Source organism: Pan paniscus, chromosome 15, assembly GCF_029289425.2.
Source record: "Pan paniscus chromosome 15, NHGRI_mPanPan1-v2.0_pri, whole genome shotgun sequence".
Classification (NCBI taxonomy): Eukaryota; Metazoa; Chordata; class Mammalia; order Primates; family Hominidae; genus Pan; species Pan paniscus.
The window spans coordinates 107,682,382-107,696,509 of NC_073264.2; the positions used below are offsets into that span (position 1 = coordinate 107,682,382).

The 14,128-nt window shown below is 41.1% G+C and overlaps 1 gene segment (V, D, J or C); it reads right to left on the reverse strand.

Annotated features, from left to right (window-relative positions):
- Positions 1-1,901: 1,901 nt before the first annotated feature.
- Positions 1,902-3,752, reverse strand: LOC117977989 (immunoglobulin heavy variable 3-30-3-like). The segment is given in 2 exon segments: positions 1,902-3,283; positions 3,385-3,752. Coding segments are annotated over 2 exon segments (564 nt in total).
- Positions 3,753-14,128: the final 10,376 nt, after the last annotated feature.

Here is a 14,128-nt window from a genome sequence, read left to right on the forward strand (position 1 = left end):
TGGCAATGGTAGCATTTGGAAAAATATTACTTATAATGTGACTGTGCCATAAAACTCATTTAGCAATTATGATTTTTGGTTTTACACATGTGTACAAATACAAATATAACTGCATTAAACAAACTGTAAGAGATATAAAGAAATAGAAAACAATACAAAAATAACAGAAGACCTTAATACCTCATGACCATAATGTATAGCAAATCCAGAAAGAAAATTCCTAATGTGCCTCTGAAGTTAAACAACACTATTGAACAAATTTCTCTGAATGATCTTTACAGAACCTTCCAACCAAGAGTCACGTAATACACATCCTTCTCAAGCACACATTGAACATTCTCCATGATAGGTTATATGTTACATCATGAAATGAACCTGAACATTTAAAGAAGAAATGCCAGCCCTTCTTTAACTCTTTCAAAAATTGGTGAGGAGTCAACCTTCCAAACTCTTTATATATCTATAGTAAATAAACTTTATGTTTCTCAGAGATGACACTGTAAACAGTCACAGATTTGCATACAATACAATTATGTCTTGGCTATTTACAATTTACAGTAGTGGTTCTTCCTCTGAAAAATATAAGTACAAAAGCTAAGTAAACAATGAGGTACTGCCATTTGGGATTTATTACATGTCATAGCTTAAAGAACTGGCCTTTAGCAAATATTAAACAAATCAACCTGAATAAAATAGTCAATTAAATGATGTATTTTTTCTAATTTATTAGAAAAAATTCCACCAAGTTTCACCGAAAAATGGATTGCATAAGTCTAAAAACAAACTTAAAAATAAATAGGAAAGGTAAGCAGTTCTTCAAAAAGAATGGAAGAAAGGAATAGAAGGAAAGCTCATAAACCAGGTTAAGTCATTCTGAATATCTTTTAAACAACATAAAATTCTTCCCAACAGAAAAGTGAAGAAAAACTATCACCATTTCTCCACTGATAACATCTATTTTAAAGGTAGTCTGCCATATACCTTCTAAACTCTTTCTATGAGGCTACCATGATAGTATTACCAGTAATAGACAAAGGCACCACAATAAAAGAAAACTACAGACCAATATCATTAGTAGACATGAATTAATCCCCAACAATAGTAAACTGAGCTCCAAAGCTTTTTAGAAGACCGTACACCATGACCAAATCAAACTTCTTCCTGAGATGCATACTTGATTCAACATTCTCAAATCAACCAATTTGGTACAGCACATTAAAAAACTAAAGAAAAAATATCTCAGTAACATTTCATCAGACACAGAAAAAGAATTTGAAAAAAATCAGTTTCATTATAAAAACTATGAACAAAGTAGGAAGACAAGAAAACAACTTGAACATAATAAAAGCCGTTAAGAAAGGCCACAGCTATTATTACACTCAATAGTAAAAGGTTAGAATATTTTGGTCCAATATCTGTAACAAGGCAAGAAGAAAGCTTTAGGCATTTCACTTCCAGGCCTCAACATTTGTTAAAAACATAGAAAGTTCTGGCATAAATACCTACACAGAGCTTAGACATAAACCCACATATTGATGACGAGCTGATTTTTAGCATGAGAACCATCAATATGACATGGCTACATTGTAGTGTCTTCCAAAGAGGGTGGTATGAAAACCGGATTTTCCCATGAAAAGAATTAAGAATTTTAGGTTAGAATAAACACAAAAATTCACTCCAAATGCCTCAAATATCTAACTGAAATACCTGTAATTGTAAAACTCCCAACCCTCAAAAAATTAGCATCTTTTTCAGGATATTACATTCAAAACACCTACAAAAAAAGCAGAATTGAACAAGTGGGAATAGACTATGAAAAAGATTCTGCAAAGCAACAAAGTAACTACAACCTACAGAATTGGATAATATGCCATATATCTAAAAAAGTTTTAATGTCCAAATGTAAAAGAAACTTCTACAACTCAACAGCAAAAAGAAAAATAGCCTCATTTTTAATAATCAGTTTTACACCTTTAACACTGTAAGAACCTACAACTCAGGTTAATGTTTGTCTCCATGGGCAACGGTCCGTCTTTGTGTCTACTTAGCTGGACAATACTGTGTATTGATTTGACAAAACACTAATCCATGTGGTGGTGTGAATTTTTAACAGACGTTATTGAAACTGGAATCGGTTGACTCTATGTTAGGTAGATTATCATTGATAACCTGCTTGCCCTGTTTCCATCAGAGCAGAACTGGAGAAGGTAAAACTCCACGGTGATTAAGCAGCTTCAGCTCTTTCTGAGACTTCCAACCTGCACTTACTGATGGTCGGCCCTGAGGATATTGGATGTTCCAGCCATCCCCCATTCCCTGTGAGATGTCATCCCCTACATCTCACAGGGAAAACATCTTCCTTTTGCAAAAAGCAGGAAAAACAAATGGAAAAAGGAGAAAAACGACGAAAAAAGAAAGTTAATGGATTAGGAACAAAAGAAGCACCAGATCGCTCCTGATACTGATTTGCATACTTTCGTGTCAGGAGAAGGATCAGACGTGAAATCTGTGAGGTTCTACATGACGCTGACCCTGGTTCAGCCTCTCTATTGTCTGTGACCAGGATCCCTAAAGACTGTTCCAGTCAGGGAATCTCACGGAGGTCCCTGTCCTGGGTCTGACTGGAGAAGACTCACCGGGAAGCCCTGAGGTTACTCTGGACTCTGATCGTTGTGACCATGGTTGAGGAATTTTCATCCGTGTCAGCGTCAATCTGCATTTTGTGCCAGGGAGAAAAGGTCCTTATATGCATAGAGAAGACATTGTTAGGAATAGTTTTCTAAATTTAAGAGGTTCCCTGGGGAACTGTCAGAAGAAGACAAAGTCCCACATCCTGACAGGAAACGCCTCCATCTGCACCTGCCTCCGGGGCTGACTCTGACCAGTGGCTCCTGAGCGCCCCCTGCAGCTGATTCCCCCCCAGCGTTCCTGCAGGGAGGTTTGTGTCTGGGCGCACAATGGCTTCCCCTCACTGTGTCTCTCGCACAGTAATACACAGCCGTGTCCTCAGCTCTCAGGCTGTTCATTTGAAGATACAGCATGTTCTTGGAATTGTCTTTGGAGATGGTGAATCGGCCCTTCACGGAGTCTGCATAGTGTTTATTACTTCCATCATACTGTATAACTGCCACCCACTCCAGCCCCTTCCCTGGAGCCTGGCGGACCCAGTTCATGTGGTAGCTACTGAAGGTGAATCCAGAGGCTGCACAGGAGAGTCTCAAGGACCTCCCAGGCTGGGCCACGCCTCCCCCAGACTCCACCAGCCGCACCTGACACTGGACACCTGCAAACAGAAGGACACCGTTATCAGAAACTGCCACACAAATCCAGTTTTTCTCACTCATGTTCACTCACACTCAGTCTCTCTATTTCTCCATGAATCACCTCTTAAAAGAGCAACAAGGAAAACCCAGCTCCGCCCAAACTCCATGGTGAGTCCTCTGTGTTCAGTGCTGATCACCGAATGGAAACACCTCCGACTTCTAGTGCTGGGCTCCTCTCCCAGAGCTGCAGGGTCAGGGCTGGGCTGGTTTTCATCAGTAGAGGGAGGGCCCTATTTGCATGTCCCCCACGATATAGCAAGCTCTGGGGTGGGACATCTGAGGAGAGGCTGGGCTCAGGGCAGATGAAGTGTCCTGGGGGAGACTGGTAGTAAATCCATCATTCAGGAAAATATAGTTATATATTATATGCTTGTGCCTTGATTAACACTTAGCTCTCATAACTTTCTTTTATTCTTACATATTTACACAATATATTTAATGCAGGCTTCAATGTTATATTTTACAGGAGATAATTTACATAGAGAACACAGCAGTTGTGCAGTGTGTCTAAGATAACACATCTAAAAATTTAGTCCTATTACCTGGGCCTGTGCTCTAACCTCTGGAGGAGGCAGCTCCCCTGAGACAACTCCAGGGCAGCATGGCCCATGCCTAGTGAAGTCTGCAGGATTTCCCATCTCTTATGACAACTTTCTGTTATTTACCTAAATACGCAGAGTCAACCACGGTTCATGTGTATGTTTTTGGAAGTCAGTTATATTCCTTGTGTTAATATCGATCTATTTATTGCTGCAATTCAGTCAAATATTATCTCATCAGTTTCTTTATTGCTTTATTCGAGTGTAATTAATAAATAATTCAAATTTATGGTGAATGATTTGAAAAATGTAGACCTATGTTTGCAACCATTTACTCAGCACTTCAATCAAGGTTTGAATAAATTAATCCCTAAATCTTTCTCTTATTCCTCTGAAATTTAACTCACATCCCCATTACTCCCAATAGCATATTCTCAGAAACATTTAAATCTTCTCCATGTTAATTTATAATAGTGGCATCTTCTAAAATTTCTACAAATGTATCACGTAAAATTTACTCTCAATTCCTTAGTTTCTTTCACTCAGCACAGTTCTTTGAGAATTTAGCCATGTTTTTTTCAATGAGTGAGGCATGACTTGATTTCAAGCTGCATTAGATTCCAGCACAGAAATATATGCCAAACTATTTAACTGTTCACTTGTAACGAAATGTGATTGTTCTCTCAGTTAATGGATTTGATAGAGAAAAGCAGCTACTCGGCATGGGAATGTAAAAATGTGTAAACTATGAGCTTATTCTGACCTCATTAACAACAAAGCTGAACAACTACAAATAAAAAAAAGAAAACCTTCAACATATCTGTGTTGATGTCAGAGAGAAAACAAACAATAAACAAAACCTGAAATCTGAGGAGAGAGGCGGCTGCAGAGAGAAGCAGGACCCCTGTATTACTGTACCTGGGGCAGATGCCACTGGATGGCATTTAAGATCGGAACGGGCTGGCTTGGAAATATTCAGTGAGTTGCGTGAGGATGCACGTGCTCATAGTGTTAGACTGTGAAGCTCCTGGTGCTTGCAGGCTTTTCCTACAGAATTATTATGAATATTCTTGCTGCACTTTATGCAAATAATCAGGCCAAGTTTAAGACTAAAGTTTATTTTGCAAACTCAGTCTTATCATTATTTGCTGCTGACAAAAACCAAAACTGGAAGGAGAAACATTGTATTTCAAAACATATCATACACTGGTCTTTAAATTCTAATCTCCTCAGTTGTTTAAGTATTTGCCTGCATTTTAGACTAACTCTGCTTATTCCTGAGCGCCAATCAATGATCTCTGGCTACAGCCCAGAAGAAACAAAAAGCGATGGGGAATATAAAAGATCTGGATCAATATTTTAATTCTAAGCAATTATCCTTTAAATCATGCCAGGTGATGGGAATGAATAGGGTGCCCCTAACCTGGAGGTTTCTTTGTTTGGGAAAATAAACCCCAGGGAGCTGACAAAAGCCAAGCCCCATGCGCCCAAACCTTAGCAGGCGTAACTACAGCTGCAGTTATCTGGGCATGTCAGCAGCCTTGGAATTTTCCTTCAAGCTGTCCTTGCCACTTTGTTTGGTTTTCATACATGTCTTCTAATAACCAGATTTGCCTCTTCTCATTTTCAGACCATCAAACTCCAAATGGTCATGCAGCTGAAGCCTGGGATAATGGCTCCCTTTTCCTGGGGTCCCTTAGACAGGCCTCCAAGAGAGATCTTCCCAAACAGCATCCCCCGTCAGCTGGAAGCAGGTAAGACTTGTCTTTGTCTCTATTCTAATGACAGTTAGATGTACTTCTTCAAAGAGGAAAATGCTAGAGGTAGAAGGCAGAGAACTCTCCTAGGCAGGTAGGGAAGAGTCCCCATGGAATCTCCAATGCCCCAGGGTCATTGTGCACAGGGAGTTGCCTAGACATGCCTGCAGTGAAAATTGTTAATGTTGTCTTTATCACTCTCTGAATAAATAGCCACACATAATAATCTAGCTGCATGAAGATAAAAATTAACTAGTTTGAAATTAGAACAATTCCCTATTCACAATAGCAAAGACTTGGAACCAACCTAAATGTCCAACAATGATACACTGGATTAAGAAAATGTGGCACATATGCACCATGGAATCCTATGCAGCCATAAAAAATGATGAGTTCATGTCCTTTATAGGGACATGGATGAAGCTGGAAACCAACATCCTCAGCAAACTATCGCAAGGTCAAAAACCAAACACCACATGTTCTCACTCGTAGGTGGGAATTGAACAATGAGAACACATGGACACAGGAAGGGGAACATCACACACTGGGCCCTGTTGTGGGGTGGGGGTAGGGGGAAGGGATGGCTTTAGGAGATATACCTAATGTTAAATGACGAGTTAATGGGTGCAGCACACCAACATGGCACATGTATACATATGTAACAAACCTGCACATTGTGCACATGTAGCCTAAAACTTAAAGTTAAGAAAAAAACAACCAGAGAAGTGGGAAAAAAAAGAAATTAGAACAATTACCAATAAAATCAAAGTTAGCATGTGGTTTATAATATTAATAGACAAGAGACATGGCTGAATGCTAAGAATGTGTTCACATCTACTTTATGTCATGATCAGGAAAATATTTTATATATTCTTTAGGTAAGAGTCCCATTGAGAGGATTAACATTGATGTATAATACCTCAATAATAAAAGTAAAGGTTATTAACTAGTAATTTGTATTAAGAACACAAACTTTCATTTAGGATATATCCTTCTATGTGTTATGAAATCAACTGAGAAGGCAGGAAACATTGAACTTATTAGAGCTGTTTAATAAATTAAAAATGAGAATTAAGTACATATGCTTTTAGAGGGTGCACAACTTTGGAATTTTTTGTGTCGTTTTGTTTGAGACGGAGTCTCGCTGCGTCGCCCAGGCTGAAGTGCAGTGGCACAATCTCGGCTCACTGCAACCCCCGCCTCCAGGGTTCAAGCAATCCTCTCACCTCAGCCTCTCAAGTAGCTGGGATTACGAGTGTACACCACCATGCCCGGCGAATTTTTGTATTTTTAGTAGAGATGAGCTTTCACCATACTGACCAGGCTGGTCTCAAACTCCCAACCTCGAGGGGTCCACCCACCTCGGCCTCCCAAAGTGCTAGGTTTACAGGCATGAGCCACACCGCCCAGCCTGGAATATTTTTAGAAACAGAGAGGGTTCTTACGTCTTCTGGAAATCCTGTTGAGATGGACAACGAGGGAAGAAACCCTCAGATGAATTTCTACCTACTAGAGGGCTGATTAATATCATTTTAAAGCAAATGCTAACACACAAAAAGCTAACATGAAGCTAAAAAAATATAGTGATTCAATACAGCAACCACTCTAGCTCAATCTAGTTTAAAATATTATCTAACCATGGAGGGCACTGTCATTGTTCACAGAAGACAGAGTCAATCTCACTCACAACCTTCTGGGAATGTTTAAAAAATGGCATGGTTACATAAAAATTATCAATTTTAATAAAATGTAAACTCCCTTGGCCAAGGGTTCTCCCACTAGCACTATGGAATCATGGTTCACTCCTCAGGGTCCATCAGTTATTACCCTATGACTTGGTAGCTAAAAGGCCCATACGTTTATAGAGTTTACCCCCACAGATCATCTTTGTCCTATTGCATGCATGTGTTACAAAATACTGAAAGCGATTCCTATGGGATATCCACTCCAATCATGAAGAGTTAAAACTGCCTTTTTACTACATCTTTTCCACAGTGTCTTCTGATCTTCAATAGGGAAACTGAAAGGAACATCAGCAGAAAATACTGCTCTTGAATTATATTGGAAGGAATCTTATCAGAAACTTTTAACTAACTCACTGCACAAAACAGTCAGGCAGTTAATTACTGGCTTCTGGTTTTACAACTAAAGAATCAATTCAGGCCAGATGCAGCGGATCTTCCCTATAATCACACCACTTTCAGAAGCAACGTGAGGGAAATCCCATGAGACCAGGAAATCGAAGCCAACCTGGGCAACATAAAGAGATGCTATTTCTATGAAAGAATATTTTAAAGAATAAGCAGGTGAGGGGTGGTGTTCCCCTCTAATTCTAGATACTCAGGAGGCTAATACAGGAAGATTACGTGAGTCCGGAGCTCACAATTACAGTGAGCTATGATCACACAACTGTACTTTAAGCTGTGGAACAGTGTGAGAGCCTGCCTCTAAAAACAAACAAAAAAGAATCAATTAAGAATTCCACACAACTGTAAATCTACTCAAATAGGAGATGTTAAACTGAGCATCCTCACTGATTGCCTGGAGTTTCTGATGGTTTGAAGCAGACGTCTCACCTAAGACCTGCAGAATAAGCTGACAGTCCTTGATTGTGAGAAGCTTCCACCCAAGACATTAGGCCAGGACCCTAATTCCCCATCCCCTCCTCCTTTTTCTCATTATTATTTCCTTATATTTCTAAAGTCATCTCATTTCTGTAGATCTGGGTCTTGTCCATCCATACTGAACCCTTATTTTATTTCTTTTTCATTATTTTTATTCTTGCTACCTAGAATAAGTTGTCACTCTATCTTTTGGTGCATGCCTGTTGATTACTTAAGGCTCACTCCTCCATCATCTCCTTTTTTGCAACACAAGGTGAATCTAGTTTGGACTCACAGGAGCTTCTTCATTCAATGCCAGTGGGAGTTTCAAACCTTATAAACCCCGATCTGTGAGTGGGAAGCCTCACTCTGCCGCCACCACTAAACCATTATAAAAACCCTGAGCCAGTCTCCTTTCCTCTTCTTTCAAGCCATTTTAGATTTTCCTGCGAGACCTGCCCTGCACTCAGCAGACACCTATACTGTGCAGATAATACACTTTTCCATATTCACTTGCTCTGAGCTTATGACTTCATCAGACATGACATAAACACTAAATCTCAGTTGAGATCTCTTGGCTTTGCATGTTCTCAACTACAATGGATGGTGTGAGCTTGGTGTCACTGTTTCTTTTTTTTTTTCACAGATGCTTCTCAAAAGAAGACATTTATGCAGCCAAAAGACACATGAAAAAATTCTCATCATCACTGGCCATCAGAGAAATGCAAATCTAAACCACAATGAGATACCATCTCACACCAGTTAGAATGATGATCACTGTTTCTATCAACAGGACACACTGGATCCCTGAAACAACTCCAGGACACAGCTGGACATGTGCTATAGATTTGTTTTGTGTCCCCACCTAAATATCATCTCAAATTCTAATCCCCACATGTCAATGGAGGGACCAGGTGAGAGGTTATTGGATCATGAGGGCAGTTTTCCCATGTTGTTCTCATCATAGTGAGTGAGTTCTCACAAGAGTTGATAGTTTAAAACTACGTGTCACTTCCCCCTCTCTCTCCTGCTGCGCTGTGGGATGTGCCTTGCTTCGCCTTCACCTTCCACCATGATTGTAAGTTTCCTGTGGCCTCCCCAGCCATGCAGAACTGTGAGTCAACTAAACCTCTTTTCTTTGTAAACTCCTCGTCTCAGGTAGTTCTTTATACCATTGTGAAAACGAACTAATATCACGTGACTGGTGGAGTTTGATAAACTTTCTTAATGACAGTTTATAGGGGGGTTGATAGGGTTTGAAACTCCCACTGGCATTGAATGAAGAAGCTGCTGTGAGTCCAAACTACATTCAGCTTGTGTGGCAAAAAAGGAGATGATGGAGGAGTGAGGCTTATAATCAGTGCTAAAGGTAGTACTAATTATACTAGGTAAAATTTGGTATCAAAGCAATTAGACAGAGATAAATAAAATACATGAACAGTCACAGACTCCTGAATATACACATGAATGAGTGCTGAACATTTCTGTATTTTTAGAGAAATGCTAGAATACGGCAAAATAATGGCATGGGGTTAAATAAAAAAATAATAATCTCCACATGAAGTGTTCAATTTTACAAATATGGTCATAGACATTATCATTATCCACATAGATAACAAGTCAATTACCCTCAAAATATCCTCTTGTTCTGTAATTCCTCCTTCCTAGACCTTCCCTTCTCCTACAATATTGACAGTGAACTACTGATTTTTATGTAACTTTAGATTACTTTTCAATATATCAGGTAATAAAAGTTATAGATTTATGTGTGTTGTGGGGTGGCTGTATATAGGTTTCTGTGTGAGAGAGAGAGAAGGAGGGAGGAAGGAAGGCAGAAAAAGAGAGGAATCCTACATGGTTGACCACAATTTATGAGGTTCTCAAGTAATTATGGGGAATTAGTCCTTACAGACAAGGCTGATATAAGATGGAGAGGACAACTTGACACACCTAGCTATGGTTATATATTTATATCAATATCATTTTCTAATCAAACACTCACATGCATTAGAACAGATGTAGTGGAGGGTGTCTGGTGGTGAAACATGATGGTCACACAAAACGCCTCATCCAGCCCCTTTTCACACCAGCTGCACATGCCCTGAGGTTGAGCCTTGAACTTGCTCTTTCGGAATCCCCACAATAATCCTGAGCCTCCCGCTGTACCAAGCACCCTTTGGTGTCCTGATTTTCCCCCATGGTTCCCGAGAGCCCCCAGCTACCTGCATGCCTCTACAATGGTCTTGAGTGCCCCTTGGTGTCCTAAGGGACCCTGGTGTCCTGAGTAACCCTGGCTGTCCTATGCACCCCCACAGGGAGGCTTGGATATGAGTTCACACTGTGGTTTCCTCACTGTGTCTTTTGCTCTAAAATACATGGCTATGTGTTTGTTGCTCACATAGTTCAGCTGTAAGAAGAACTACTTTTTGGACATGGATCTGGAGATGGTGACTGGACTCTTGAGAAGAGGGGAGTAATCTGTGCTCCCTCCATGACCTATGCACCCGATCCACTCCAGTACCTCCCATGGGGGCGCTGATGGATGCAGCTCCAGAAGGAAACACTGGTTGTGATGGAGAATGCAGAGATGGCACAGGTGAGGGAGAGGGTCTGTGAAGGCTTCACCAGGCCAAGAGTGCACCGAGAAACACAGTTGTTGGCAGGCACAGGTTCTGGAGAACACGCTGAAATTTCCAAATACTTACATTTCTATGAGAATAACGAGCTCACTTGTGCTCAATTAGTGAGTCTCCTAGCGTAATGCCGTGGATTCTGATGTTGGATTCAGACAAATATAGGCTCACATTTTTCTCCATACTTTTAACCAAGTAATAAAGAGAAACTTATGTGAGGAGAATGGCCATTGAACTATCTCTGTTCATGGTGATTTTCAGAATAGGCTTGAGATGTGATCACCTAAAGAGTGTCCTAATGCTTAACCAACAATTAGGCCTGAGCAGCAGTCACAGGCACTGGAGGTCGCCCACATGGAGAAATGTCTGACTCACTGAAGCTGCACCTGGGGGGTCTCTGCAGGCTCTGAGTTGTGCAGAAACAGCTCCTCCCTTAGACTCAGAGTGAGGACAATCTCTGCTCATTCTCTGGGGAAGGTCAGGGTTAGTGTGTGGAAAGAACCCAACTTACTTTGCTCAAGATCTCTGTATTTGAACAGAAACAAAGAATAGGAGAAAAAATGATTTCGGTTTTACATAGAATAAATTATCATGAGGAAGGCAATCATATGTCTGGATCTTGCACAGAATTAAGAAACAATGAATTTGGGGTAAAGTTGAAAATTACAATTTCTTTGCAGATTCTGTTTTTAGTTATCTATGTCATCTGCAAAAATGAAGTAAAATCAGGGTTTTTATATAAAAATTCACAAACAGGGTGCTGGCCCTGAGAATGCACCTCCCATCTCTCCAGCATCAGGGAGCCCAATAGAACAGGCAGCCAGCTGCTGCACTGCACTCTTAACACCCGCCACCTGGTGTGTGCCAAAGACACCCATCCTGGGAGCTCCTCCCAGACAGTGGCTGTGCACAGTGGAGACACTGAGGCATGGCTGCTGATGGGACGCATTGGGCATCCCTGATGGACAACTGTGCTCTGGGAGGCACCAATGGTCTTGCTGGACTTATCTTGGACCACAGGGTTGTTAGGGAAGCTCCATCAAACTCCCATCCCTCTCCAGTACTAGTGGTGAGATTGACATTCTGGGGTGACAGTATCTACAGCCCCGCCTGGCCTCCTGTGCATTTTTTGCTTCCATTACTTACATCTGCTTTGGGACAAATGAGAATGTTTCCTCTTCCTACAATAAACTTTTCTAATCCAGAGATGTCAGGGGTGGCCACAGAAACAAATGTCGAGAGGCTCCGAGGGGAACTGGTAGATGCAGAGGAGGCCACAGACCCTGAAGGAAAGCAGCCCATGACAACCACCTGCCCTAGAGCTGCCCCTGTTTTCTGTGGGTCCTGAGTGCCCCTTTTAGCCCAGCCTCCTCCCTTATCATTGCAGGAAACTCTGTGTCTGTGTTCACACTGATGTCTTCCTACCTGGTGCCTCACATACAGTAACACACAGCTGTGCCCTCTGCTCTCAGACTGTTCATTTGCAAATACAGTGAGTTCTTGGCATTTTCTTTGGAGATGGTGAATCTGCTCTTCACAGATTATGCATAACATATCTGACTTCCATCATCCTATATATCTACTACTCACTCCAGCCCCTTCCCTGGAGCCTGGGAAACCGAGCTCATTCAGTAGCTACTGAAGGTTAATCCAGAGTCTGCACAGGAGAGTCTCAGGGATCCCCCAGGTTGTCTTGGGTCCTCTCCGGACTCCACGAGCTGTACCTCTCACTGGACACCCGCAAACTCGTAGACATCCTGGTCAGAAACTCCCAGACATAATCCACCATTTCTCTCAAGGGTATCCACTCACACTCAATCTCTCTAGTTCACCTTTTAAAACAGCAACAGTGACAACCCAGCTCAGCCCAAGCTCCATGGTGGGTCCTCTGTCTTTAGTCCTGATCACCAAATAGAAACCCCTGGGAATCCCAGGGCTGGCGCTTCTCTCCCAGAGCTGTGGGGTCAGGACTGGGCTGGTTTTCATCAGCAGAGGGAGAAACCTATTTGCATGTCTCCTACTGTATAGCAAGCTCTGGGATGGGAATCCTGAGGAGGGGCAGGGCTCAGAGCAGACAAAGTGCCCTGGGGGAGATTGGTAGTCATCTTATCACTCAGGAAAATATCACTATATTATATGATTGTGCCTTGATAATCATTTAGCAGTCATCATCTTTTTGACATATTTGTAGAATACATTTAATGCAAGTGTCAATGTTACATTTTAAGGAAGATAAATTACATACGGAACAGTGTTTATACAATGTGTTCAAGGTCACACAGCTGGACAGTATTAGCCCCATTATCCATGCCTGTGTCTCTGACCACTAGAGGAGACTGCTCCCCTGAGACAACTCCAGGGCAGTGTGGGACACGCCTAGTGAGGTTTGCAGGATTCCACCCCTGCCAGGACATCTCTGTTTTCTTTTAATGTATTCTGCTCTTTACCTAAAGTATACAGAGAAAACCAGTGTTCAAGCATGTGTACTTTCAAGAGTCTGAGATGTTTTGAGTGTTCATACCCATCTATTTTTTGCTCCTCCTCAACCAACATATTCATTTGTTTCTTTGTTACTGCTTTATTTAATTACAATTAATAATTAATTCAAATCTACACTGCACCATTTGGAAAATGGTAACGTATGTGTGCAAACTTTAATCAGGTTGTGTACAATTAAGTTAACCCCTAAATCTTTCTGTCACTTCTCTGTAATTTCATCTGACCACCCAATTACTTTCAACACCCATTTCTCCCAAATTTCAAATCTGCTCTGTTACTTTAGAATAGTTGTACCTTCTGCAGTTTATACAATTGGAAGTTTATGAAGTGCACTCTTAATTCTTCAGCTTTCAATCAGCAGAGTTATTTGAGAATGTAGACATGCTTTTATGAGAATGAGGATGCCTTGATTCTAATTCTGCATTGTACTTTGGTCCATAATCATATGTCAAATTGTTTAACGTTCAGTTGTAGTGGACATGGATATTTGATTTGTTCCCTTAGTTTCTGGCTTTTATATAGAAAGTGGCTACTCAGTGTAGGAATGTGAAAAATGAGAAAACTATGGTCTTATTCTGACCTCCTTAACAATAAACCTGAAACACTGAATAAATGAAGAAGAAAACCTTTTAACATATCTGAGTTGCTTTCACAGAGCTAACGAGAAGACTGAAATGTGAGGAGAGAGATGCCAGCAGAGAGGACTGGGGCCCACATGTTGGTGAACCCAGGGCAGATGCCACTGGATGGCATTGAGAGAGGAACAGGCTAAAC